Source organism: Elephas maximus, chromosome 13, assembly GCF_024166365.1.
Source record: "Elephas maximus indicus isolate mEleMax1 chromosome 13, mEleMax1 primary haplotype, whole genome shotgun sequence".
Taxonomy (NCBI): Eukaryota; Metazoa; Chordata; class Mammalia; order Proboscidea; family Elephantidae; genus Elephas; species Elephas maximus.
The window spans coordinates 30,227,951-30,253,194 of NC_064831.1; the positions used below are offsets into that span (position 1 = coordinate 30,227,951).

General features: G+C 42.8%; 1 protein-coding gene across 5 annotated transcripts in view; it reads right to left on the reverse strand.

Moving 5' to 3' along the window:
* Nucleotides 1-25,244, reverse strand: part of TRIM2 (tripartite motif containing 2) — a 198,858-nt gene that overhangs the window by 131,803 nt on the left and 41,811 nt on the right. For 2 of the 5 annotated variants that reach the window (XM_049852744.1, XM_049852743.1), the window contains exon 1: nt 15,620-15,807. The exons of 1 other annotated variant lie outside the window; for it this stretch is intronic. In XM_049852744.1, coding sequence (XP_049708701.1) covers nt 15,620-15,649 — 30 coding nt within the window. In that variant the 5' untranslated portion in view covers nt 15,650-15,807. Of the gene's footprint in view, nt 1-10,480; nt 10,500-15,319; nt 15,483-15,619; nt 15,808-25,244 lie in introns of those variants that run through there. 2 more of the 5 variants (XM_049852751.1, XM_049852745.1) reach the window with 2 other exon arrangements.

Genomic DNA, 25,244 nt, shown 5'->3' on the forward strand with positions numbered 1-25,244 from the left:
ATCTGGAGACAGTCTTTAAGACAACCTGTGTGTACAATGCACTCATACACATAAAGCACCTAAAACAGTGCCTGGCATGTGGTCAGTACTTCATCAGGGTTGTTGTTAGCTACCATCCAGTCAGTCCCCCAACTCACGGTAACTCTATGCATGACGGAATGAAAAGCCACCCAGTCCTGCACCATCACCATGATGGGGTGCAGATCATACCATTGTAATGCACAGAGTTTTCATTGGCTGATTTTCAGAAGTAGATTGCCAGGTCTTTCTTCCTAGCCCATCTTAGTCTAGAAGCTCCCCCAAAACCTGTTCGGCATCATAGCAACACAAAAGCCTCTACTGAGAGATGGTTGGTAGCTATGTTTGAGGTGGAGTGGCTGGGAATCTAACCCAGGTCTCCCATGTGGAAAGTGAGAATTCTACCACTGAACCACCAAAACCAAAAAACCCATTGCTGTGAAGTCAATTCCGCCTCATAATGACCCTATAGGACAGAGTAGAACTTTGCCATAGGGTTTCCAAAGCTGTAAATCTTTATGGAAGCCGACTGAAGCAGACTGCCACATCTGGTGGGTTTGAATGCAGATCTTTTGGTTAGCAGCTGAGCTCTTAACCATTGTGCCACCAGGGCTCCTTACTGAACCCCTGCTGCCCCCTTAATCAGTGTTAACCACCACATTCTTTTTTTAATTGTTCTTTAGTTGAAAGTTTACAGAGCAAATTAGTTTCTCACTAAACAGTTCATACACAAATTATTTTGCGACATTAGTTGCCAGCCCCACCCTGTATCAATACTTCCACTTCTCCGCCCTGGGTTCCCTGTTTCCATTTGTCCAGTGTTCCCGTCCCTTCCTGCCTTCTGTTCTTTGCTTTTTAACATCCCCATTTTAAGTTTGGAAGGCTGACTGCCTGGTGACATCACTAAGAGCTTCCCCTTCAACGGTGGAGAAAGCACACGTCAGGTAAGAGAAGGCAAGCTGGAACAAAAACTAAATTCTCCTTCTAGTTTAATGGAAGAAACTACAGACACAAGCCCAGGCCTGGGTGCCACGGGCACAGACACCATGTGAAGTCGCTGGAAAGGGTTGTTCCACTGGCAGCGCCAGAATGGGATGCTTTTATTTAAAAGTGAAAAGAAAACCAGCCCCCAAACAAAAACATCCACCACAGCAACAAACAAGTCTTGGCGAGAGAAAGGCGCTGGAAGGGTTTTCCTTCTCTCCAGTCCCGTCCACCTCATTTCTTCTTCCCGCCTTCCCTGTCTACTCGCTTTGGGCTTTTCAAAGACTAAAGGAGAGAGAGCCCGGGAAGATAGACTGGCATCCACTTGGGGAGATGTACAAAGACAGCCTCCAAAGGAAGAACGTGGCTGCTCAGCTCCACTCCGCTGCCCCTACCCTGCTCCTGAGGCGCTCAGTGGGGCGCCAGGACAAGCTAGTCGGGGGTTTCCATTCTGAAGGAGCAGGGGACAAGCAGTTTTGGAAGCCCAGAGGATGCTGAAGTGTTTTTCTGACCTAGTAACCCCAATTCCTGGAGAGGACAAGGACCAGGGGTCACCAAGTCCTTCTTCCACTCACCCTATTCCACCTACCTCAGGTCCTCTCACTATCAGCAGCTCACCTGACCCAAAAGCTTGGGACACCACCAGGTCTGGGTGCAGATGGGAGCTGTGGAACCCTGGTCGGCATGGCCTGTGAGAAAAAAGGAACCCTCACACTGGAGGCCTGTGTTTCCAGAATACCCCAGGACAGAGATGGGGAATGCTGGGCAGCCTGCCATTTTCCCCAGCCTCCTTCTCAGCTCTCCAGCAACAGCTCAGACAATGGTGTCCCTTGGTTCACCGCGTGTGCTGAGTGTGGGAAGAGAGCTCCTTTTTTTCAGGCCTTGTCACTACTTTCCTTGTCATAGTGCCAACCAGCCTTCTGGGGTTTGTAAGGTCACTGCTACCTTAGAGGGGTTTTTCCATTTTCTTTTCTTAATGGACTATCATTAATTAATATTTATGCTGTGCCCCTAGTGTGCCCAGAACACAGAAAGTACCCAGATGACACAATAGCCTTCCTTATTGAGGGTATATTTAAAGGGGCCATGTTTCTAAGAAATCACTGATTACTGCAGATTTACTATGAAAAGTGCTCTTAGGAAAAGAAAATCATCCAGTGAGAAGCACAGTCAAGAATCATGCATGCTGAGAGCTCTAGTTTTTGTCCCTTAACCCCCAGTGGAAGGACCTGTATGTCAGAACATGGACTCAGCTCTACTGGGTATTCTTGTAAATACAATCTTTGCCAAGTTGTCCCTGATGCACGTGGGGGCCCATGGAAGGAGACAACCTTGCAGATTTTGCAGGGCTTTTCAGTGAAGAGAGTCCCTGGGTGGTGCAAAGAGTTAACACACTCAGCTACTAACTGGAAGGTTAGAGATTGGAGTCCACCCAGAGGCACCTTGGAAGAAAAGCCTGTCGATCTGCTTTCTAGAAAATCAGCCATTGAAAACGTATAATGCACAGTTCTACTCAATGCACCATAAGGTCACCATGAGTTGAAGTCAATTCAACACGATAACAACAACAGCAAAAAAAAACTCTGTTTTTTTTTTTTTGCAATGGACAGGGACTCCTCAGCAAAATTTTGCTTAAAGCTCCCATATTTAAAATTAAATCATCTAATGCTGCAACTAGGAATATCTGAGGAAACGATATGGATTTGAGACTTTTCTTGGAAATCACATGAGCTCAGCTGTTTGTAGCACATGGCTCTGAGGTCAGGTAGCAGCAGGAAAGTTCTGCTAAAACTCTACACTTCACCCTTCTGGGAAGAGTGGGAGACGTCAGAGACAGGAAATGCACCCACATGAGAACTCTAGCCTTGGAGGGTCCCAAGGTGGGATCTTAGTCAGGGCCTATTTAGTTCCTTAATATATCAAAAAACACCGACTGGAAACTGCCTGTCCTGGCCAGGTTTATACTGAGGCTTTTGAGGGCCCTATTTTTTACAGATTTCAATTTCTTCCTCCTACACACACCTGAAGGGATATCTTTTCATACATGTTTCCAGAGAGTGCTGTCGAGAAGCCTATCTGACTTTTCTGAAGTCAGAAATTGGCCCTTGGCTCGTTGAGGTTTCTAGAGTCAACAGTTCGAGAAATTTAAGTGAAGTTCTATCTGGATAACAGCTGGAAAATGTGAAGTGTACTGTTCCCTCAGCTTCAGCTTGTTAAGTATGGTACTCACAAGCACAGATTGAAAGTGCACAAATGTGCCTGGTAGGTAGAGACCTACAGACCAGGAAACGCTCTCCTTGAAAAGCTGAGCAGGACTGCAGCTTTGATAAGGGGCAGAGTTCCCAGCACATAGGGGGCAGAGTTCCCAGCAGGTTAGACTCGAGGTCAGAGGGTGCATAACTAAATGACTCCCAGGTGTTCCCTGGGGAGTGCAATCCCAGCCTAGGTTTCTGATTCTCCTTCCATCTTTTTTGATGGGTCCCTTTAAAATGCCTGGATCACAAAAATAACAAGCTTAATGAGTGTGAGCCATGGTGCGAATGTGCCTCGTTTGAAAATTTAAGTAGACAGAAATACTTGCAATACAAGGGGTTGTGAACACAAACCAAACTAGGGTTCCCCTGCTCTCCTTCGGAAGGCCTGGGGACAGCCAAGGTCACCAGGCTTTCTGTTCCTCAGACATCTTCCGGGGGCTTTCCACCACTTTCCTTGTATATCACATGCAGGAGAAATTTCACAAACTGGTAGATCTCAAAGACCGTTCCCATGATCCCACTGCACTAGATCCTTGACTGTCTTGGATCCGCAGGGTCCTCTACAAAATGGTATAGAAATGACTCCACTTTTGTCAAATCTCAGCAAGAAAAAGTTGACACTGGGCCTTTTAAACATACGCAGTTCAGTCTGTGATGTGGATGTTTTTCACCTCCCATCCTTTGCCCCTAGTTTGCTCCCAGTTTCAGACCTTGTCTTCCAGGTTCATGCTTCTTTGACTTACAGAACATTTACACGTTTTCAGTTTGGAACTACTCTAGAGCATCATCTAGAAACATCAATTAAGAATGGATGAACGGTCCATTCGGGAGGGAAAGAGGAAGTAAACCTTTGTGGAGGGATGACTCCTTGCCTAGAACCATAGCGAGCTGTCTACATGTTCTATCTTTTCAGTCCTCTTAACAGTTTTATGGAACCCTGGTGGCGCAGTAGGTAAGAGCTCAACTGATAACCAAAAGGTCGGCAGTTTGAATCCACCAGGTGGTCCTTGGAAACCCTATGGGGCAGTTCTACTCTGTCCTATGGGGTTGCTATAAGTCGGAATTGACTCAACGGCAACGGGTTTGGGATTTTTTTGGTTAACAGCTGTATAAGGTAGACATTATCATTCCAGTTTTTTAATGAGGAAAGTGAGACCTGAAGAGGTTAAATAACTTGCCCAAGGTCACACAACTAGAAACTAGTAGACTCTAAATTCAAATTCAGTTGTTTGAGCTTCGTTCTGGTCTTGATGCAGCCTACGGAATTTTCTAATTTTAATAAAATTTATTGTGAAAACTTTAAACCACCACAAAAATACATATAATAGTACAATAGATCCCCAAATATTCATCAACTGGGTTACACAATTATCAACATTTTGCCAAGTCTGCCTCATCCTTACGAGGCAATTTTCTCTGGCTTCGTTTTCTACCAGCTCCATCTCATCCAGCATCACTGCTCACTCACATGCTAGGTTTCAACCAGTCTGCTCTACTAGTTGTTCCTTGTATATTCCTTTGTCCAGTGGTTTCTAATCTGGTGCACTGATGTCCAAAACCCAGCTCGACCTACTGAATCAGAAACTGCTATCTCTCCATCTCCATTTGACCCACTCCTCCTCAAGGTCAACAACAAAGGGAGTCTTGAACGCCCTTCTAGTCACCTTCTCCCTCCAGAAAGCCTTCACTGATGACCCAAGTCTGGCAAAGGGCACCCCTCCCACACTCCTACAGAACCTTGTACATCTGTGGAATTCTCCAATCAACTGTGTATTCCTCTAGGGCTGAGACTGTGATTTTGACCTCTGTATTTTCAAAGCTTTGCCATAGCAGGTGTTCGTGAAGTGTTTGTTTGAGGAAGGGAAGAAACGGAAGAGAAAGAGGGACTGAACACAAAACTGTCTGAGCTACCAGCCCTGAAGGTTTCAGCGTCTCGCTTGAGTACCTGACATAAAGAGAGTTGCCTCCACTGCATAGATACACAGTGAGTTTTTAAAAAGCCAGAAGATGGGCAGAGACAATAAGCATGTTACTGAGAGCTGTCTCTCCAAAGGGAACAGCTGCCTAGTTCCCACCCTACAAAAATCCCTTTTGGAATTTTGCCTCTAAGAAACAGTGCCTGTTTAATTCATTTCCAATTATCTTTAAACATACAAAGGAGTGTCTAAGAAATTGATACCTTCCTATGGTAGAAAGTAACAGACTTGAATGTGTTATTTCCAGATGATTTAGGAAATAATATTGGGGTCATTATTCCCTGTCCTTGAGCATAAAGAATGTGACCCAGCTGGAGCTGGGCTCACAAGGACTCACAAGGACACATCAACTGAGCCCTGAGATAAAGACAATATAAGATAATCTTGGAAAATATCTTTTAAGGGACCTTCAATGTAAGCCAGAACACAAAAGGCTTTCCACTCTTATCTATGTCTATTAACATTTAGTGAACAGAAATTTGTTGGACCAACGAAGACTCTCCTGACTGTCATTACTGAAACCTGTACCAGTGACAGTTAAGAAAGGCAACTCAAAATGTAAGATCACAGCTTCTAGCCAATCTGTGAAAAGGTGAAGCTTGCAATGGTTTTGCGCATTTTGTAGTGTTAATATATACTGATGACTCTGTAATATTCTCTGGACTCAGGCAGACATGGCTGTGGCAGCATGCTTGTCCGTTTTCCCATTCTTGCCCATTCTGTAATATTCTCTGGACTGGGCAGACGTGGCTGTGGCAGCGTGCTTGTCCGTTTTCCCATTCTTGCCCATTCTGTAATATTCTCTGGACCGGGCAGACATGGCTGTGGCAGCGTGCTTGTCCGTTTTCCCATTCTTGCCCATTCTGTAATATTCTCTGGACTGGGCAGACATGGCTGTGGCAGCGTGCTTGTCCGTTTTCCCATTCTTGCCCATTCTGTAATATTCTCTGGACTGGGCAGACGTGGCTGTGGCAGCATGCTTGTCCATTTTCCCATTCTTGCTTACTCTGTAATATTTCCTTGGACTCAGGCAGACATAGCTCTGGCAGCATGCTTGTCCGATGCCCAGTTTTGTCTTTTTGAATATATGCCAAATACAACTTTTTGCTTTACTAAACTTTGTGATGTTTTGTTTTTCCCCTACAACACAGAGAAATGAAAGACAAAAAGAAAAAGACAAACTGCACACCCAAACTGAGAGGTTCCAGAGGGCATTTCAGGTCCACCTTTTATTCTTAGATAAGCCTTCAACATGGATAAGCAAGAGCAACAATGAACCCAAGTGTGATTTCGAGCCACGTGTAATTTATACTTAGGAGTCCTGGGTGGTGTAAACAGCGCACTCAGCTGCTAACTGAAAGGTTGGAGGTTCAAGTCTACCCAGAGGTACCTCAGAAGAAAGGTCTGGTGATCTACTTCCCAAAAATCAGCCATCGACAATCTTATGGGCACAGATCTACTCTGACGCACATGGTGTCACCATGAGTTGGAGTTGACTCAACGGCAACAGTTAATTTTTTGTTTTGTTTGCTTTTTAAATTTATACTCATTAAGTCCCTATGAAGGAGATTTCTACAGGTCTAGAGTCCTGGTGGTGCAATGGTTAAGCACTTGGCTGCTAACTGAAAGGCTGGTTGCTGGAATCACCCAGTGCTTCCACGGCAGAATGACCTGGTGGTTGTGTGCCATGAGTCGATTTTCACTCATAGCGACCCATATGACAAAGTAGGACTGCCCCTTATGGTTTCCTAGGCTCTAATCTTTACGAGAGCAGATCGCCAGGTCTTTTCTCTCAAAGAGCTGACTAGTAAGCAGCTGAGCGCTTAGCCATCATGCCACCAGGATTCCTTCCATAAAAATGACAGCCAAGAAAACACCATAAGGCAGGTCTATTCTGTCACAAGGGGTCACTACGAGTCAGAATCAACTCAACAGCACCCAACAACAACCAGCCATGTGAGTTTTTTCAAATTACTTAACCCCTCTATGCCCCAGTTTCCTTAAAATGAGGATCATAACTGTAGCTCCTCTAAAGTGGTTAGTGAGGACTAAGTAAGATAATATATGTAAAGAATTTGGCACAGTGCCTGGCACATAGTAAGCACTCAATAAATGATAGCTATTACTATGATTGAAGCCCTAGTGGCTCAAGGGTTAAGAGCTCAGGCTGCTAACCAAAAAATCAGCAGTTCAAATCCAACAGCCCCTCCTTGGAAAAGACCTCTTTAAAGTGTTGAAAAGCAAAGATGTCACCTTGAAAGCAAAGATGCACCTGACCCAAGCCATGGTGTTTTCAATTGCCTCATGCATGTGAAAGCTGGACAATGAATAAGGAAGACTGAAGAAGAATTGACACCTTTGAATTGTGGTGTTGGCGAAGAATATTGAATATACCATGGACTGCCAAAAGAACCAACAAATCTGTCTTGAAAGAAGTAAAGCCAAAATGCTCCTTAGAAGCAAGGATGGCGAGACTGCGTCTCACATACTTTGGACATGTTATCAGGAGGTACCAGTCCCTGGAGAAGGACATCACGCTTAGTAAAGTAGGGGTTCAGCCAAAAAGAGGAAGACCCCCAATGACATGGACTGACACAGCGGCTGCTACAATGGGCTCAAGTATAACGATTGTGAGAGTGGCACAGGACCAGGCAATGTTTTGTTCTGTTGTACTCAGGGTCCCTGTGAATTGGAACCGACTCGATGGCACCTGACAACAACAACAACATTATTAAGATTAGTATTTCTCATTGTCACAATATTTCATTTACTCATGCTTGTTTCTTTGGTCTCATAAGCCCATGAGAAAAGTCCTCAGTATTTAAAAGCTCTAGAGGAATATTACTTTTTATTGAAGTCTCCTATTTTAGCATTGTTGTTGTTATAATTTTAACATTAGCTTAGGTAAATGCTGTATCTGAAAATTACGTTGTAAACATCTGAAATACCAGGAGCCTGACAAGCTCACTCTTCTGATGATAAAAGAAACCCAGTGGGGTCCCCATCATCCCTCTCATCAGGCCATCACCTGGGGGAGCTTTCCAGGTGGGAACTAGCCTGAAAGAAATCAAGATGGGAGAGGCCTGGAGGGCAAGATGTTGTACACCTGTCTTTCCCCCCCAGGCCCCCCACCCCACTTAGAGCAGCTCTGACAGAGTCACAGCTCCTTTCCTTAATAAGACCACCCCATGGGGTGACTTATCCTCCCACTCCCTGGCTCTCCTGTCACTCTGGGAGACCCCAGCCTCACGTGGAAACCACCTGGTGTTTCTACACGCTAGAATAAAACAGTCATGCTGCTTTGGGTCCAGCTCATTTTAAAAACAACTCTTGCACTCTGATTTAATTCCTCCAGGAGCTACAAAAATGTAGTGGCTTTGTAGAGGATAGATACCAATGCTGGGGGGTTGGGGATGTGGAGAGATTTATAAAGCACTAGATATTAAAGGGAGTCCCTGAGTAGCTCAGCTGCTAACCAAAAGGTTTAGAGGGTCAAATCCAGCCAGAGCCACCTCAAAAGAAAGGCCTGGTGACCTACTTCCAAAAAATCAGCCATTGAAAACCCTATGAAGCACATGCAGTTCTTCTCCGACACACACGGGGTTGCTATGAGCTGAGTCAACTCCACAGCAACTGGGTTTTAGATACTAAGACTCACGATTGGCCTTTAGCTTTATCTAAAAACAAAGCACACATCTTCAGTCAGTCATCAAACACAGGCATTCACTGCACACTATGAACATCAGAAAGGAGAGGACAAAATTCTCTGATCAGAGCTGCCGGAGGTCTGATTTTTTTGCTAAGTCCATTCAATGGGGAAAGAAGAGTCTCTTCAATAAATGGTGCTGAGAAAATTAGATTTCCAAATGCAGAAAAATAAGACAGGTCCCATTCCTCACACCATACACAAAAACAAATTCAAGATGGATTAAGGACCTAAATGTGCCAACTAAAAACCATAAAATTCTTAGAAGAAAATGCAGGGGCAACACTGTCAGGCCTAGCTTTCAACAACTGTCTTAGTTACCTAGTGCTGTTATAACAGAAATACCACAAGTGGATGGCTTTAACAAAGAGAAATTTATTTTCTCACAGTCTGGTAGCTAGAAGTCCAAATTCAGGGTGTCAGCTCCAGGGGAAGTCTTTCTCTCTCTGTTGGCTCTGGAGGTAGGTCCTGGTCCTCAATCTTCCCCTAGACTAGGAGCTTCTCCTCACAGGAACCCCGGGTCCAAAGGATGTGTTCTGCTCCCAGTACGGTTTTCTTGGTGGTATGAGCTCCCTACTCTCTGCTTGCTTCCCATTCCTTTTATCTCTTATAAGATAAAAGGTAGTGCAAGCCGCACTCCAGGGAAACTCCTTTTACATTAGATCAGGGATATGACCTTAGTAAGGGTGTTATAATCCTACACTAATCCTCTTTAATATAAAATTACAATCACAAAATGGAGGACAATCACACAATATTGGGAATCATGACCTAACCAAATTGGCACATATTTTGGGGGGACACAAATCAAACCATGACAATAATGGATTATCTAATATAATAACAAAACCACAAACAGCAAAAGATAAATAAATGCGACCTCATAAAAATGAAAAGGAGCCCTGGTGGTGCAGTAGTTAAGTGCTCAGCTGCTAACCAAAAGGTCGAGAGTTTAAATCTACCGGCTGCTCCTTGGAAACCCTATGGGGCAGTTCTAATCTGTCCTGTAGGGTCACTATGAGTTGGAATCAACTAGATGGCAATGGATTTGGCTTGGTTTTTGGTTAAAAATTAAAAATTTTTCATCAAAAGACCTTATCAAAAAAATGAAAAGACAAGCTATGGACTGAAAGAATATCTTCAAAAACCATATATCTGACAAGAATCTAATAACCAAAATTTACATAAAATTTTGACAACTTAACAATAAAAAGACAAACAGCCCTATCATAAAATGGGCAAAGGACTTGAATAAACATTTCGCCAAAGAAGACATTAAAATGACCACCAGACACATGAAAAGATGCTCAGCGTCATTAGCCATCAGACAGATGCAAATAAAAACCACAATGAGCCATGACACATCCGACAAGTGCCTAATCTCTAAAATCTACAAAATGCTTCAATACCTCAACAACAAAAAGACAAATGATCCAATTAAAAAATGGGCACAAGCTTATATGCGACAGACTGACTTGACTTGTAAACTTTCACTTAAAGCACAATAAAAATTATTTAAAAAAAAAAAATCTGCATCCCACCTTGGAGAGTGGCATCTGGGGTCTTAAACGCTAGCAAGTGGACATCTAAGATGCATCAGCTGGTCTCAATCCACCTGGAGTAAAGGAAAATGAAGAACACCAAAGACACAAGGTAATTATGAGCCCAAGGAACAGAAAGGGCCACATAAAACAGAGGCTACATCAGCCTGAGACCAGAAGAACTAGATGGTGCCCAGCTACAACCGATGACTGCCCTGACAGGGAACACAACAGAGAACTCCTGAGGGAGCGGGAGAACAGTGGGATACAGACCCCAAATTCTCGTAAAAAGACCAGACTTAATGGTCTGACTGAGACTAGAAGGACCCTGTAGGTCATGTTCCCAGATCTTCTGTTAGCCCAAGACAGGAACCATTCCCAAAGCCAACTCTTCAGACAGGGATTGGACTGGACTATGGGACAGAAAATGATACTGGTGAAGAGTGAGACTATGTGGGCAGCTCCTGTCTGGAGGTGAGATGAGAGGGCAAAAGGGGTCAGAGACTGGCCGAATGGACACGAAAATAGAGAGTGGAGGGAAGGAATGTGCTGTCTCATTAGAGGAGAGCAACTAGGAGTATATATAGCAAGGTGTATATAAATTTTTATATGGGGGACTGACTTGATTTGTAAACTTTCACTTAAAGCACAATTAAAAAAGAAAAAAAGGGGCACAGGATATGAACAGACACTTCACCAAAGAAGACATTCAAGTGGCTAGCAGACACATGAAGAAGTGCTCTCAATCATTAGCCATTAGAGAAATGCAAATCAAAACTACAACGAGTTACCATCTCACCTGGATAATATAGGCACTAATCAAAAGAACAGAAAATAATAAACACTTGAGAGACTGTAGGGAGACTGGAACCCTTATGCACTGCTGGTAAAGCAACGTAAAATGTTACAGCTACTATGGAAAACGATATGGCGCTTCCGTAAAAAACTAGAAATAGAAATACCATATGATCCAGCAATCCTACTCCTAGAAATACATCCCAGAGAAATAAGAGCCATCACGTGAGTAGACACATGCACACCTGTGTTCATTGCAGCACTATTCACAAAAGCAAAAAGATGGAAACAACCTAAGTGCCCATCAACATGAATGGATAAACAAACTATGGCACATACAAATAATGTAACACTATGCAACAATAAAGAACAATGATGAACCTGTGAAGCATCTTGCAACATGGATGAATCTGGAGGGCATTATGCTGAATGAAATAAGTTAATCACAAAAGGGCAAATACTGTATAAGTTCACTATTATAAAAACTCAAGAAAAGGTTTACAGACAGAAAAAAACAATCTTTGATAGTTAAGAGGGTAGGGAGGGCAAATCACTAACTAGATAGTAGACAAGTGTCAACATTGGTAAAGGGAAGGAAAGACAACACACAGTATAGAGAAAGTCAGCACAACTTCACCAAGACGAAGTCATAGAAATTTCCTAGATGCATCCAAACACCTTGAGGAACTGAGTTGCTGGGGCCAAGGTCTGGGGACCGTAGTCATGGGGGGCATCTAGATCAATTGGTGTAACATAGTTCATAAAGAAAATGTTCTACATCTTAATTTTAGTGAGTAGCGTCTGGGGTTTTGGAAGCTTTCAAGTGGCCATCTAAGATACATCTATTGATCCCATCCCATCAGAAGCAAAGGATAATGAAGAAAACCAAAGACAGAAGGAAAACATTAGCCCAAAGGACTAAAGGACCACATGATCCAGAACCTCTACCAGCCTGAGTCCAGAAGAACTAGATGGTGCCCTGCTACCACCACTGACTGTTATAACAGGGATCACAATAGAGAGTCCCAGACAGAGCAGGAGAAAAATGTAGAACAAAATTCAGATTCACAAAAAAAGACCAGACTTACTGGTCTGACAGAGGCTGGAGGAACCCCTGAGACTATGGCCCCCGGACACCATGCTAACTCAGAACTGAAGCCACTTCCAAGATCACTTTTCAGACAAAGATTAGACAAACTTAGAAAACAATAACACAGGTTAGGAATGTGCTTCTTAGTTCAATCAAATATATGAGACCAAATGAACAACTCCTGCCCAAAAGCAAAATGAGAAGTCCCAGGAAGGTTTTAGGAAAACTGGACAAATGGACACAGGGATTCTGGGGTACAAATGGAAAGAATGCTGTCACATTTTGGGGATTACAACTGATGTCACAAAACAATACGTGTATAAATTTTTGAATGAGAGACTAACTTGAGCTGTAAACTTTCACCTAAAGCACAAAAAAAAAAAAAACCTCACAATGAGATACCATTTCACTCCCACTAGAATGGCTAAGATAAAACACACACAAAAAAAACAAAAAACAAAACCCAGAAAACAACAAACGTTGTCAAGGATGTGGGGAAATTGGAAATTGCTGGTGAGAATGCAAAACGGTACAGCCGATGTAGAAAACAGTGCGGCAGTTCCTCAAAAAACTAAAACTAGAACTATCACATGACCCAGGAATTCCACTCCTAGATATATACCCAAACAACTTGAAAACAGAGACTCCACACCAATGTTCACTGCAACACTATGCATGATAGCCAAAAGATAGAAACAACCTAAATGCCCATCAACAGATGAATGGATAAAATAAAATGTGGTGCATGCATACAATGGAAAACTACTACTCAGTCAGTAGGAGAAACGAAATCTTGCTACAGGCTATAGTATGGATGGAGCTTAAAGACAGTATGATAAACAAAATAAGCCATTCACAAAAGGACAAATATCGTATGACCCCACTTATATAAAAAGACAAGAAAAGGCAAATGTACAAAGTTTATTAGTAGTTACGAGGGGAAGGAACCCTGGTGGCACAGTGGTTAAGCACTCTGCTGGTAAGCCAAAGATTGGTGGTTCAAACTCGTCAGGTGCTCTGTGGGAGAAAGATGTGGCAGTCTGCTTCTGCAGAGATTACTGCCTAGGAAACCCCATGAGGCAGTGCTACTCTGCCCTATAGGTTTGCTGTGAGTCAGAATTAACTCCACGTCAATGGGTTTGATTTGAGTATGGGTACCACGAGCATTAACAGTGATGGAAAAATTGCATTGATTGAGAGTAGGGTTGCACAGTTGATTACTGTAATTACTGTCAATAAGTTGTACACCTGTAAAAAGTTGAATCGGCAAAAGTTGTATCAAAGATATATTTACAACATTGCAGGAAAAAAAAAGAATAGCTGCTGAGGCTGCTTGGTACAACCAAACATCTCATGAGATTTGGTTCTTTGGTTTGGAGGTTTAGGGTCATGGTTTCATGGGACATTCCAGTGAATTGGACTAATAATGAGTTTAGCACTTCTGCTCTACCTCCTAGTTCATTGCATAGTGCCTGCGGTCTTAAAAGCTTGCATGTGGCCATCCAAGTCACAACAATTGGTCTCTATTCACCTGGAGCAACAGAAGAAAGAGAGTCAGGAACAGGAGGAGGGTATGGAATGTGTGGCTAATTGCCTCCATGAACAACTGCCTCCTTTGCCATAAGACCAGGAGAACTGGATGGTACCCGGCTATCATTACTGAACATTTTGATCAGATTCCACAGAAGAATCCTCATCAAAAGGGGGAACTTGCAGAACAGAATTGAAAATTTTCATGGACTTCAGACTTTCTGGAGCCACGGAGGGTGGATGAACCCCTGAAGCTACTGCCCTGAGATAATCTTTAAACTCTAAGCCAAAATTATCCCCTAAACATTCCTTAAAACTGATCAATGGTTTAGCTTGACTACTTTTTACTTTTTTAGATCTGCCTTGAGCATTATGCTCTTTTAAGAACTATCTGTATAGGATCAAACTGACAACAGCAACTCGAAAGGTTAGATAGGAACCTTAGGGGGCAGTGAGTTCATGTTAATAATAGAGGAACAACTCAGAAAAGGAAGGTGAGAATGGTTGCACAACTTGAAGAATGTAATCAACATCACTACATGTAGAAACTTGCATTGGTGTATGCTTTGCTATGTATGTTTTAAACAAGAATAACAAAATAATTTTTTAAAAAATCAAAAGATAATATTTGTGGCACGTAAAAATTGTATGAAATTCAAATTTCACTATCCATAATTAAAGCTTTATTGGTGCACGCACACACATACAAACGCGCACAAAAGCTGCCAGAGGTGATTTTTCTGTTCAGCAGCAGGCAGGACTTTCCAAAGCAGTTCCCAGGGTCTTTGATTTTTCCACTCCAAGCCCTCCCCTGCCCCTTGCAGATCTGAGTAACAGCAAACCTCCTCACGTGCCATGTGTGCCTCTCTGTGCGATGGCATGTGTCTTCCTTGGTGCCAAACTGGGCATCGAAGATGCTGAAATCAGGCACCAAACATCAGTGCCTCAATCACAAGCAGGAAACCAGAAGAATCCCCGAGTCAAGGTTGGCTAAGCCACTTCAGGGTCACAGCCCCCTCTCACACTGTGTCCTCTAGGCTTACTGCTTCTCACTTCAGTAGTCAAGGACAAACACTCTAATCGCTGGGGCTCTTCCTCATTCCAGAGCCCCACTGCAGATGGCTGGCTGTAGTACCCTTTGAGCACTTTTATGGGGCAGTAAAACTTTACAGCCTGCTGGCTCTAAACCATTCCCACATTTCTGAATGGACCTATTTATAACATACAAGACTACTATGATTTGCCCTTTGAAAATACTAGCAGATATTAGACCCTTTCAAATGTGCTCGACTGAGCTACATGAGAAAGCAGCTGGCTCACAGAAACCTCACAGTGGCAGAACTGAACCCCTAACTGTAAGAAGCTGGGTTGCCATTTAATACAGCAGCATTTCAGTCTCACAACATCACTGGAAACAGCCTTACGTTTTGCCACGTCCAGGTTGCCTTTGTGTCAAATCCAGCTTGCCTCTCTCCCTCACTCGGGCTTTTGTTTCCCCCGCTCAGTTCTGCCAGTGGTGGCAGGGATCACCACTCTGAGTTTTGTCAGCAAATTCAGTTCATTTGTCAGTGAACTGGTCTTTTCCTTCTGTCTTGAAAAAAAAAGACCTTAGAACCAGGAGAAAGCCTAGCAACTCAATCACGAGTCATGTCCCCAAAACAGTGTCTAGGATTAACCAGCCAGATCCCCAAAATGAATCATCCCACTCTGAGAAGCCCCCTTACCCGTGTTCCATAACGGTCACTCCTGTGCATCCGAGACGGGCCCCAGCCGCCTCGAATCTGGGGATTCAGCGCCCTGAAGCCTGTAGACAATTGGGCCCATTATAGTCATCAGGCTGCCGGAGTTAAAGGGTGGCCCTTACAAAAATATAAACAGCTTGTCAGTGCAAGCCAAGAGGGCGGGGCTGCACCATCAGGGACAATGAGAGCCAATGATCAGCCTCTCTGAGCTCAGTTTTTTTAAGATATCGTGTTTCATTCTGAAGACGGGGAGGCGGGAGTGAGGGACAATGAACGGGAAGGACCAGAGTCATCCTCTTTACAGCTCGGCGGCTTGGAAGGGTTCCCCTGCCCCCAACTCCTCAGACCAATTTCAGGGACGGGTTGGTATGCCTCACACATAATAACGTATCTTTAAAATCCACAGACATCTGTGTTGCATTAGCCATCTTTTGTCTTCTGGGGTTAATGATTGCAGTATTCACAAGATAGATAGGAGTTTTCAGTCGAAGAACAAAGTTCAAAGAAAATACTTTTATGACACACTTACTTTGTTGAACAGAATATCTGATGAGAAGAACTTACCATGTGTACAGAGAAAACACTTTGATCTGTTCGGCTTCAGAACCCAGAGAACCGGGCTTATTTTAGTCCCCAAGTATACAAAATGATTCAAATCTGATGTGTCCATGTTTTTTAAATGCTCGTTTAATTTGATCACACATACGCAAATAAAGCAGATGTAAATTTAGTATATTTGGAAGAGGATGGCCATGGCTTCTTTCTGTCTCCTGAACTTAACTAAATTCTGTTTTAAAGCTACTGTGTCAGCTTAACCTTTCAGTTGTTGTCGAGTAGGTCCCAACTCATAGCAACCCCACGTACAACAGAACAAAACACTGCCCAGTCCTGCACCACCTTCAAAATCATTGTTATGCTTGAGCTCACTGTTGCAGCCATTGTGTCAATCCATCTCATTGACAGCCTTTTCTCTTTCACTGACCCTCTACTTTACCAAGCATGATGTCCTTTTCCAGGGACTGGTCCCTCCTGGTAACATGTCCAAAGTACATGAGATGAAGTCTCACCATTCTTGCTTCTAAGGGGCATTCTGGCTGTTCTTCTTCCAAGACAGATTTATTCATTCTTTTCGCAGTCCACGGTATATTCAATATTCTAGGCCAACACCACAATTCAAAGGCATCAATTCTTCTTTGGTCTTCCTTATTCATTGTCCAGCTTTCGCATGCACATGAGGCAACTGAAAATACCACGGCTTGGGTCAGGCGCACCTTAGTCGATAAAACACAGGTAAACGTCTTTCTGGTGTTCTCTGCTTTCAGCCAAGATCCATCTGACATCAGCAATGACATCTCTGGTTCCACGTCCTCTTCTGAATCTGGCTTGAATTACTGGCAGTTCCCTGTTGATGTACTGCTGCAACCGTTTTTGAAAGTTTGTGTGTGATAGTAATGATATCGTTCAATCATTTCCACATTCTGTTGGATCATCTTGCTTTGGAACGGGCAAAATATGGATCTCTTCCAGCCAGTTGGCCAGGTAGCTGTCTTCCAATTTTCTTGGCATAAATGAGTGAGCACCTCCAGCCCTGCATCAGTTTGTTGAAACATCTCAATTGATATTTCGTCAATTCCCGGAGCCACAAACTGACAGATGAGTGGGGGAAACTTTCAACACTCTACTATAATAACCAAGAACCAGAAAATAAACAGTAGCTTTTTTCTTTTTCACATGGTTTCTAAATAATACACTGAGATACAAAGTTAAGAGCCACTTGGCTGATTGTGTGGTATTGTGTAAGTTACTGGCAAACAAACTTTGAGAAAAAATATAGGCATTACATTTTGGAAGTGACTCATTATTTATAAAGGAAAGCACCGTAGCTATCAAAATCAACCAGCAGAGAAACAGAAAAATGTTGAAATATACTCATTTTCCACAAGCTCCGTATCAAGCCCTCTGACCTTGATTATAAAAATAACAGTCAAACAATACTGTCCTTTCTAGTCTATGTTAAGTTTAAAAATACGATTCTGCCACTGATGTTCAGTTTGTATTATATGTTTCCTCTGGCACTTCTTTCCAATAGTCCATGAGGCTCCTTCTGGCCTTGCATTCTTCTAATGATTCCAAAGGATCTGTCACTTCTTTACTTCCATGGCTCTTGATTTGAAGGTGCAGGTTACCTCCTGAATAGGGAATCTTCAGAATCCTCTGGGTTTAACAGGAACCTTCCTTGGAAGGTCATCCCACAAGTTCACTGAAGAGGATTTATTCAATTCATTCACTCAAGAAATATTTGTACAGTGTCTATTAAGCACCAGGCACTGTGGTGCAGGAGACCCCCTTGCCTCCTGCCTTGAGAAGGTGAGAAAGAACAGGGTCACGGAGTCAGGAAAGGAAAGTGGTGAACAAGGTGAGAGCATGCATGTCTGGTAAGTGGCTGCTACCAAGTCCCTGGATGGTGCAAATGCTTAAGTGCTTGACTACTAACCAAGAAGTTGGTGATTGGAATCTACCTACAGGCTCCTTGGAAGACAGGTCTGGTGATACTTCTGACAAATCACAGCCATTAAAAACCCTGTGGAGCACAGTTCTACTCTGAAACGCGTGAGGCCGCCATGAGCTGGAGTTGGCTCCACAGCAGCTGTTTTTTTGTTTTTCTTTAAGTGCCTGCTACATGCTAGATCTTCTTTTATATGATTTCATTCTATATTCAAAACCACTTGGCGTTGTGGTGCTAGGAATTGTTTCTGTTTTACAGATATATATATAAAAAAAACCCCAAACCCAGTGCCGTCGAGTCGATTCTGACTCATAGCGACCCTACAGGACTGAGCAGACCTGCCCCATAGAGTTTCCAAGGAGCACCTGGCAGATTCGAACTGCCGTCCCTTTGGTTAGCAGCCGTAGCACTTAACCACTGCGCCACCAGGGTTTCCTTTACAGATACAGAAACTGAGAATCAGGGAGTTTAATTAACTTCCCAAAGTCACTCAGCTCGCAGGCAGTGAAACTAGGTTCTTTCTATTTCTACCATGCTGTTACCTGCGCAGAGGAATAGGTAGAATGAATCCACTGGGGAAAGCTATTTTCCAATGTAAAAGGGAAAATATGGCAGTGGGCTAAAATTTATTAAGAAGTATTTCAGATTGAAAAAAAAAAAAAAAACAGTATGGCTTTCTTTCTAGTGGGATGAAAAAACAGAGGAAAAAACAAAACCAATCACCAAGATTTAACTCAGAAAGTTCCATTTTTAGAACACAACTACAAAACCTGAGGAACTAAAGAGATTTTCTAAGTAATCTGACAAAATACCCTCATTTTTCACATGGAAAAACTGATGCCCTGCAAAATTAAGTGACTTTCCCAGAGTTATACAGCAAAATAGTAGCAGAACCAGGGCTAGAACCGGGTCTCTTAACTCCTAGTCCAGGGCTCCTTCTACTATGCCATACACAAAAAATTAAGAAATTGATCCCAGATCAATCTTTTGTTAAGCAGATCCCAAATTCTTTACCTCTCCATCGTATTACCTTTATAAACTCCGACTGTGATACCTATAATAAAATATGCTTGACATTCTTGGTGAGTTTACTATTTCATCGTATATTTTTATCAAAAACCAATAAAGAAAAGAAAGATTCACAAGTTATAATTCAGGAAGGACACTATTTGAACTCAGTCCATCTTAACAGAGGTAAACCCCCTTGTAAAGGCGTATCAGGAAATGAATTGAGAACAAGGCTTGAAAAACATGGAGAAAAGACTTTGCCAGGAATTCCAACAAAAGAACACAATTACGTAGGGCAGAAACTCTCTGACAAAGGTGTTGCACACGTCCCGGGGCCTGTTTCTTCCTGACCATCCTGTTTCTTTCCCGACCCTTGGAGTTGTCCATTACTATCATTAAAAATAATACACAAAATAACTACAGAGGCAGATAGATGTACGTACATGTAAAATGTGGGGTGATGACATCACTACTTTCTAAATCTCAGCCATTAAATTATGCAATTCAGAAAATGGCTCTGTGTCCTTTGAGAATGCTCATCATCCAATTAGAATTTTACCCTTGAGCCCAAACAGTTACCTCTTAGTCACCCAAGTCTTGGCAACCTGAAGCTTCAACTACCCATAAGCAGAGCTTCACCCAATCTTTCAAAAGAGCTGAAGCCCCAATTAGCTAAACTGGCTCAATAGCCCACAGTACACTCATTACCAAGTCCCTGATTTGTCAACATGCAAAATACTGTGCTAAAGGAAAAATATTAAATTGCCTACTGATATTTTTTAAAGAGTTCTGTCCACATAAAAATATATCCCCATGTCAAGAAACCATGCAATGATATGGTTAATAGGAGTGAGTAAAGTCACACAGAAGCACATTTGATAATATAAGGATAAATGTGAGACTTCTCACGTCTTATCAGATGATTCTTGAAATTATAAATTTTTAGGCGCACATTACATATTTTAAAAATCCCGCCCCGCCCCCACCCCCACCCCCCACCCCCGTTTTTAAGGAGATGTACAGGCAGCACAGCTTTATTAAGGAGAGGAGCTGGCAATTTAGCCATCAGTGACATTGAAGGGCTTTAAAGACAGAAGAAATGAAAACTACAATCTTTCTTGACTTTGACAAGGCTTTTGCTTTTGTTCTGCTTATTGGTTCTTCAATGAATGCATTGTAAATTAATGAGCAGAATCACCCACTCTTAGGTGACACCCACTCCCTGTCAAAAAGAGGTGAAAAATTCTTCTAAACAGTCTCAGATAAATGTATTCTTTGTAGGTGAGACAATTTTATAACTATTTTATGTAAAAAAAAAAATTTATGTAGACATGCCATAATTATTATTCCATAGGATTTCTTTGTTTTTCTTTGAGAAAGACAGTGATGGTAAAGCTTAAAATCAGGTTTCATATAAAGCTGAGCTGCAAAGAGGACTCTAATAATCACACATCAACACAACACATACTTTTGTTTTTCCAGACATGCTGATGGATTTTTACAGGCCTCCTATAGTCTTTTGCTCTGTCTCTTAGGACCAATGGCTCACATTTGCAAACTGATGCTTAAAGTCAGGCTGTGGTCACACAACTAACAACAATAAGCTGGTTACAGGGTGGAGGAAGCAATGACCTTGGGCTTATTTGTCCAGTATCCAACCCACTGAGCTAAGCCATGACAGACTTCAATATCACAAAGGTTCTCAGTTTCTTAACAGAGACCATGAGGAGGTCTGCTGAAAAGTCTAGTTCAGAATTAATCCCAGGAACAATCACAAAGCATCTGTCATGAGGGTCGTCCTAGACCCAAGAGTAATGAGATATTTTCACTAATAACCCAGATGGTGGAAGTAAAGGAATCATTAATTTTGGAGAAGTTACAAGCTGAGGCAACCCTTGGGAAATGGGAGCAGAGCTTAAGGATAATGGTAATAATGTGTACGGACCATTTACTATATGACAGTCGTGGTTGTAAGAGGATTTACATGTATTAACTCATTTGATCTTCTCAACAAACCCTAGGCAGTGGGTACTCACATTCTGTGAAATGAGGAAACTGAAGCTTAGAGAAGTTAATGAGTGCATCCGTCCAGATATATGTCATCCCATTGCTTTCTTGCCTGCATGGTTTCTGCCAAATAGTCAGAGCTTAGTCTTACTGTTTCTCCTCTGTATGTGACTTTTTGTTTTTCTTGAGCTGCTCACAGGATTTTTTCTTTGTCTTTGGTTTTAGCATGTGTGAGTATGATATGCCATGGTGTTTTTCTTTTGGGGTCTATCCTATATGGGGTTTGTTGAGCTTCTTGGATGGTCAGCTCTTCATCATTCATGATATTAGGGAAGTTTTCTGTCCGCAATTCTTCAATTATCCTTTATGTGTTTTCCGTTTTCTCTCCCTGTTCTGGAACTCTGATCACTCGCAAATTTTTGCGTTTGATTGTATGCCACATGATTCTCAGGGTTTTTTCATTTTTCTTCACTCTTTTTTCTAATTTTTCTTCAGAGTTGTATCCAAGTGTTTGTCTTCAATTTCGCTGATTCTGTCTTTCATCATTTCAAACTGCTCCTCAGCCCTTTTATGACACTGTCCATTTCTGCAATCTTGTTGTTTATCTTTTGGATTTCTAATTGTTGTTTTTGTATGATTCCTAGTCATGAACTTATTTTGGCATTTTGTTCCTGTGTTACTTTCCTGAATTCTTCCAATTTTTTTTGGTCTGTATTTTCCATGAATTTGTATGCCTTTCCCATAAATTTGTCTATTTTTTCCTCATTTTTGTCTGCTTTTTGCTTCATCTCTTGTATTACTCTGAATAGTAGAGATTTGAATTCCTTTGTCAGGTAGTTCTAGTGCCTTTTCTTCTACTGGAAAGTCATCTGGTGTTTTATTTTGGACTCCTACTGGAACCATCCTGTCCTGTTTTTTAGTATGTTTGATATTGTCCCCCATCTTCAGGACATTCAGTAGTCATTTTCTTTGTTTCTTGATTGTAGATACGTTTGTTTCGTCCTACTTTTTTGTTTTATTTGGTTATGTCTGAGCAGGTGGGTTGTGCGTTCTTTGTTGTTTGCTTGTCTGTAGTCACAATACCTTTCACCTCTTTGTCCAATGGGCAGGGCCAGTCATTCAGCTACGGTGCAGCAGGGCAGGCCCAGCTGAAGGGGATGGGCTGGGATGGGTTGTTTGTGGCACATACTAGGGCTGGCAGGGGGGGCCCAGAACCAGTGCTGGGCAGGTTCCAGTAGGCCGTGCCTGTGCTGCTGGGAGATGTGATGTTCAGTGCACAGTGCAGACAGGCAGGAAAGAGGGGGGAGGTTGTGATGTGTGGAGCTAACAGGGGTATGGGAAAGAGGAGCGAGAAACAGGAGGCAAAAACAAACATGCAAAGAAAGAAAGAAATGAGTGCTAAGGAAGCTTGCCATTGGAGTGGAGAGATGAGAAACCGAGAAATGGAGAAAAGCGAAAATAAATAAAGAGATAAAAATTTGGAAAAGAAAAGCCCCCAGGAGTTCCAGAGTCTCACCGGTGGGGCTGCTAAGACCGCGGAAGTGGCTCCCAGGCTGTGCAGTATAGCCTGGCTAGAGAGGGTATAGGTGTCACACAGCACCAGGTATTCAGGAGACAGGAAAGGAAGATAAGTGTAGAGAGATGAGAACTGAGAAATGAAGAAAGACAGACAGGGAAAATGAGAAAAGAAAGAAATGCCCCCAGGTATCCCACCTATGCGGCCGCTGCGCAGATTGGGGGAGTGGCTCCTAAGCTGTGCAGTGCAGCCAAGGTAGAAGAGGCCCCCAAACTGTGAAAAGAAAAGGAAAAAAAAAAAACAACAACAAATCAGAACAAGGGAAAAAAGAGCCCCAGGGCCCCAGGGATCCCACCAGCATGGTGTCCTGGGCCGGGGAGTGGTTCCCCAGTCCACCGTGGCTTCACAATCTTTCAAGAAGACGCAAAGATGGTACATTGAGCCAGGTGTTCCAGACAAAGATGGGGGAGGTTGTAGAAGGCACAGAAGAAAGCAAAAGAGATGGAAAGAACCAACACCAGCTCAGGGGCCCGGCCAGTGTTGGCAGGGTGAATCCAAGCAGCCTGAGACCAAAGCAGTTGCCTCCCAGCCAAGAGACTGTGGCTGGTGGGAGGCAGAGAAGGCCAAAGTGGAGGGTAGGAAGGCGTATATCGCTCTTTATTGGGTGCTCTGTCTCCTGCTGGGAACTTCGTGAAGCTGCTTTGCCTTACTCCCTGTCTGCCGGATCTCCGACGTAGGCGGGGTGAATCCAAGCGGCTCGTAGGCCGCACTTAACGGCCGGCGGAGCCACCGCAGCCATCCAAGAAGCTCAGAGGTAGAGCAGCGGAGAGAGAATGGGGGGTGGGAAAGCTTGTATCGCTGGTTACCGGGTGCTCTGTCTCCTGCTGGGAGTTTCGCGCGAAGCTGCTTTCCCGTGCTCCCTGTCTGCCGATCCCTGACAGGAGTCCAAGATGGCAGATCCGTGCTGCGTTAGCAGATGGGGCCCTCTGCAGGTATCTCTCCTCACTCTCTGACCTCTGTCAGTTTCTTATTCCATTCCGTGCTTTACTGAGATCTTTATCTCTTCATTTGACACTTCAGGTTCCAAGAATGACGTTTGTCTCTGTTTCACTTAGTTTTTCGGGTCTTTGCTGTGGAGGGAGGGCGTGGTGCTTTCTGAGGCGCCATGTTGGCCGGAAGTGACTTCCGTCCAGATAGAAGTAGTCAAATATCAAGAGAATAAACCTCTAACTCATGAGTCGGAATCGACTCCACGGCAATGGGTAATGGGTTAAACTTTTAACAAGGTTGCTTCAGAGAAGGAAGAAAAAGCAGGAGTAAAATAAGGGGTAGAAAAAAACTGGGGGTAGAGGTATCTAAGGCTAATTCAGGAATAAAAATACCCAGGGGCCTTGAGAACTTAATCCAAGGCTGGGGCAGTTTCCTTACATAAGAAGGGGAGGCAAGTGTAGGCAATGCTGTACATGGAAGACATGCTGAACGGAGGTTTTTTTTTTTTTTTTTTTTTTTACTCCCTACTCCCATCTAAAAAAATTTCAGAAGAAAAGAAATCCTATTAATCTACAGAGTTTTTGTTAAGGGTGATAAAAACTTTTGGGAATGGATAGTGGTAATGGTTTCACAACAGGGTGAATGTAATGAATGCCGCAGAATTGTGATGTAAAAATGTTTGCAATGGCAACTGTTTTGTTATATGTATTTCGCCACAATAAAAACGTAAAAAAAAAAATTCATCAAAATTTGGAGAAGATGAGACTTAAAAGCCTTGGGAAAACAATCCCAAAGAACAGATTTATGGATTTGATCACCCCTAATTTTTTAAGTGTACAATTTGATGAGTTTCGACATATGGATACACCCATGAAAACATCACCAAGCTCAAGATAGAAACATATCCATCATCCCCCAAAGATTCCTCACACCCCTTTGTAATCACACCCTCTGGCCCCTTCCAGTCCCCTCCATCCTTGGCTCCATGTGCCCACTGATCAGCTTTCTGTCACTGTTGATTAGCTTACATTGTCTAGAATTTCCTGTAAATGTAATCATACCGAATATACTCTTTTGTTTGGCTTCTTTTACTCTGCATAATTATTGTTGGGAATATTAAAAAATTCATTCATTTTTATTGTTGAGTAGTGTTCCATTGCACACTGTCTCAGTTGTTTAGTGCTGATATAACAGAAACACCACAAGTGGGTGGCTTTAATAAACAGAAATTTATATTTTCTCACAGTTTAGTAGGCTAGAAGTCCAAATTTAGGGCACTGGCTCTAGGAGAAGTCTTTCTCCCTCTGTCGGCTCTTGGGGGAAGGTCCTTATCTCTTGTCCTTAGTTCCTTGATGATCTCCATGCAGCATGGCATCTCTCTTCTCTATCTCTGCCGGCCCACTTGCTTGTTTCTCCTTTATATCTCAAAAGAGACTGACTTAAGATACACCTTACACTAATACCATCTGATTAACATAACAAAGAAAAATCTATTCCTAAATAAGATTCTACCACAGGTATAGTGGTTAGGGTTTATCACACATATTTTGGGGGGACAGTTCAATCCATAACACATGCAT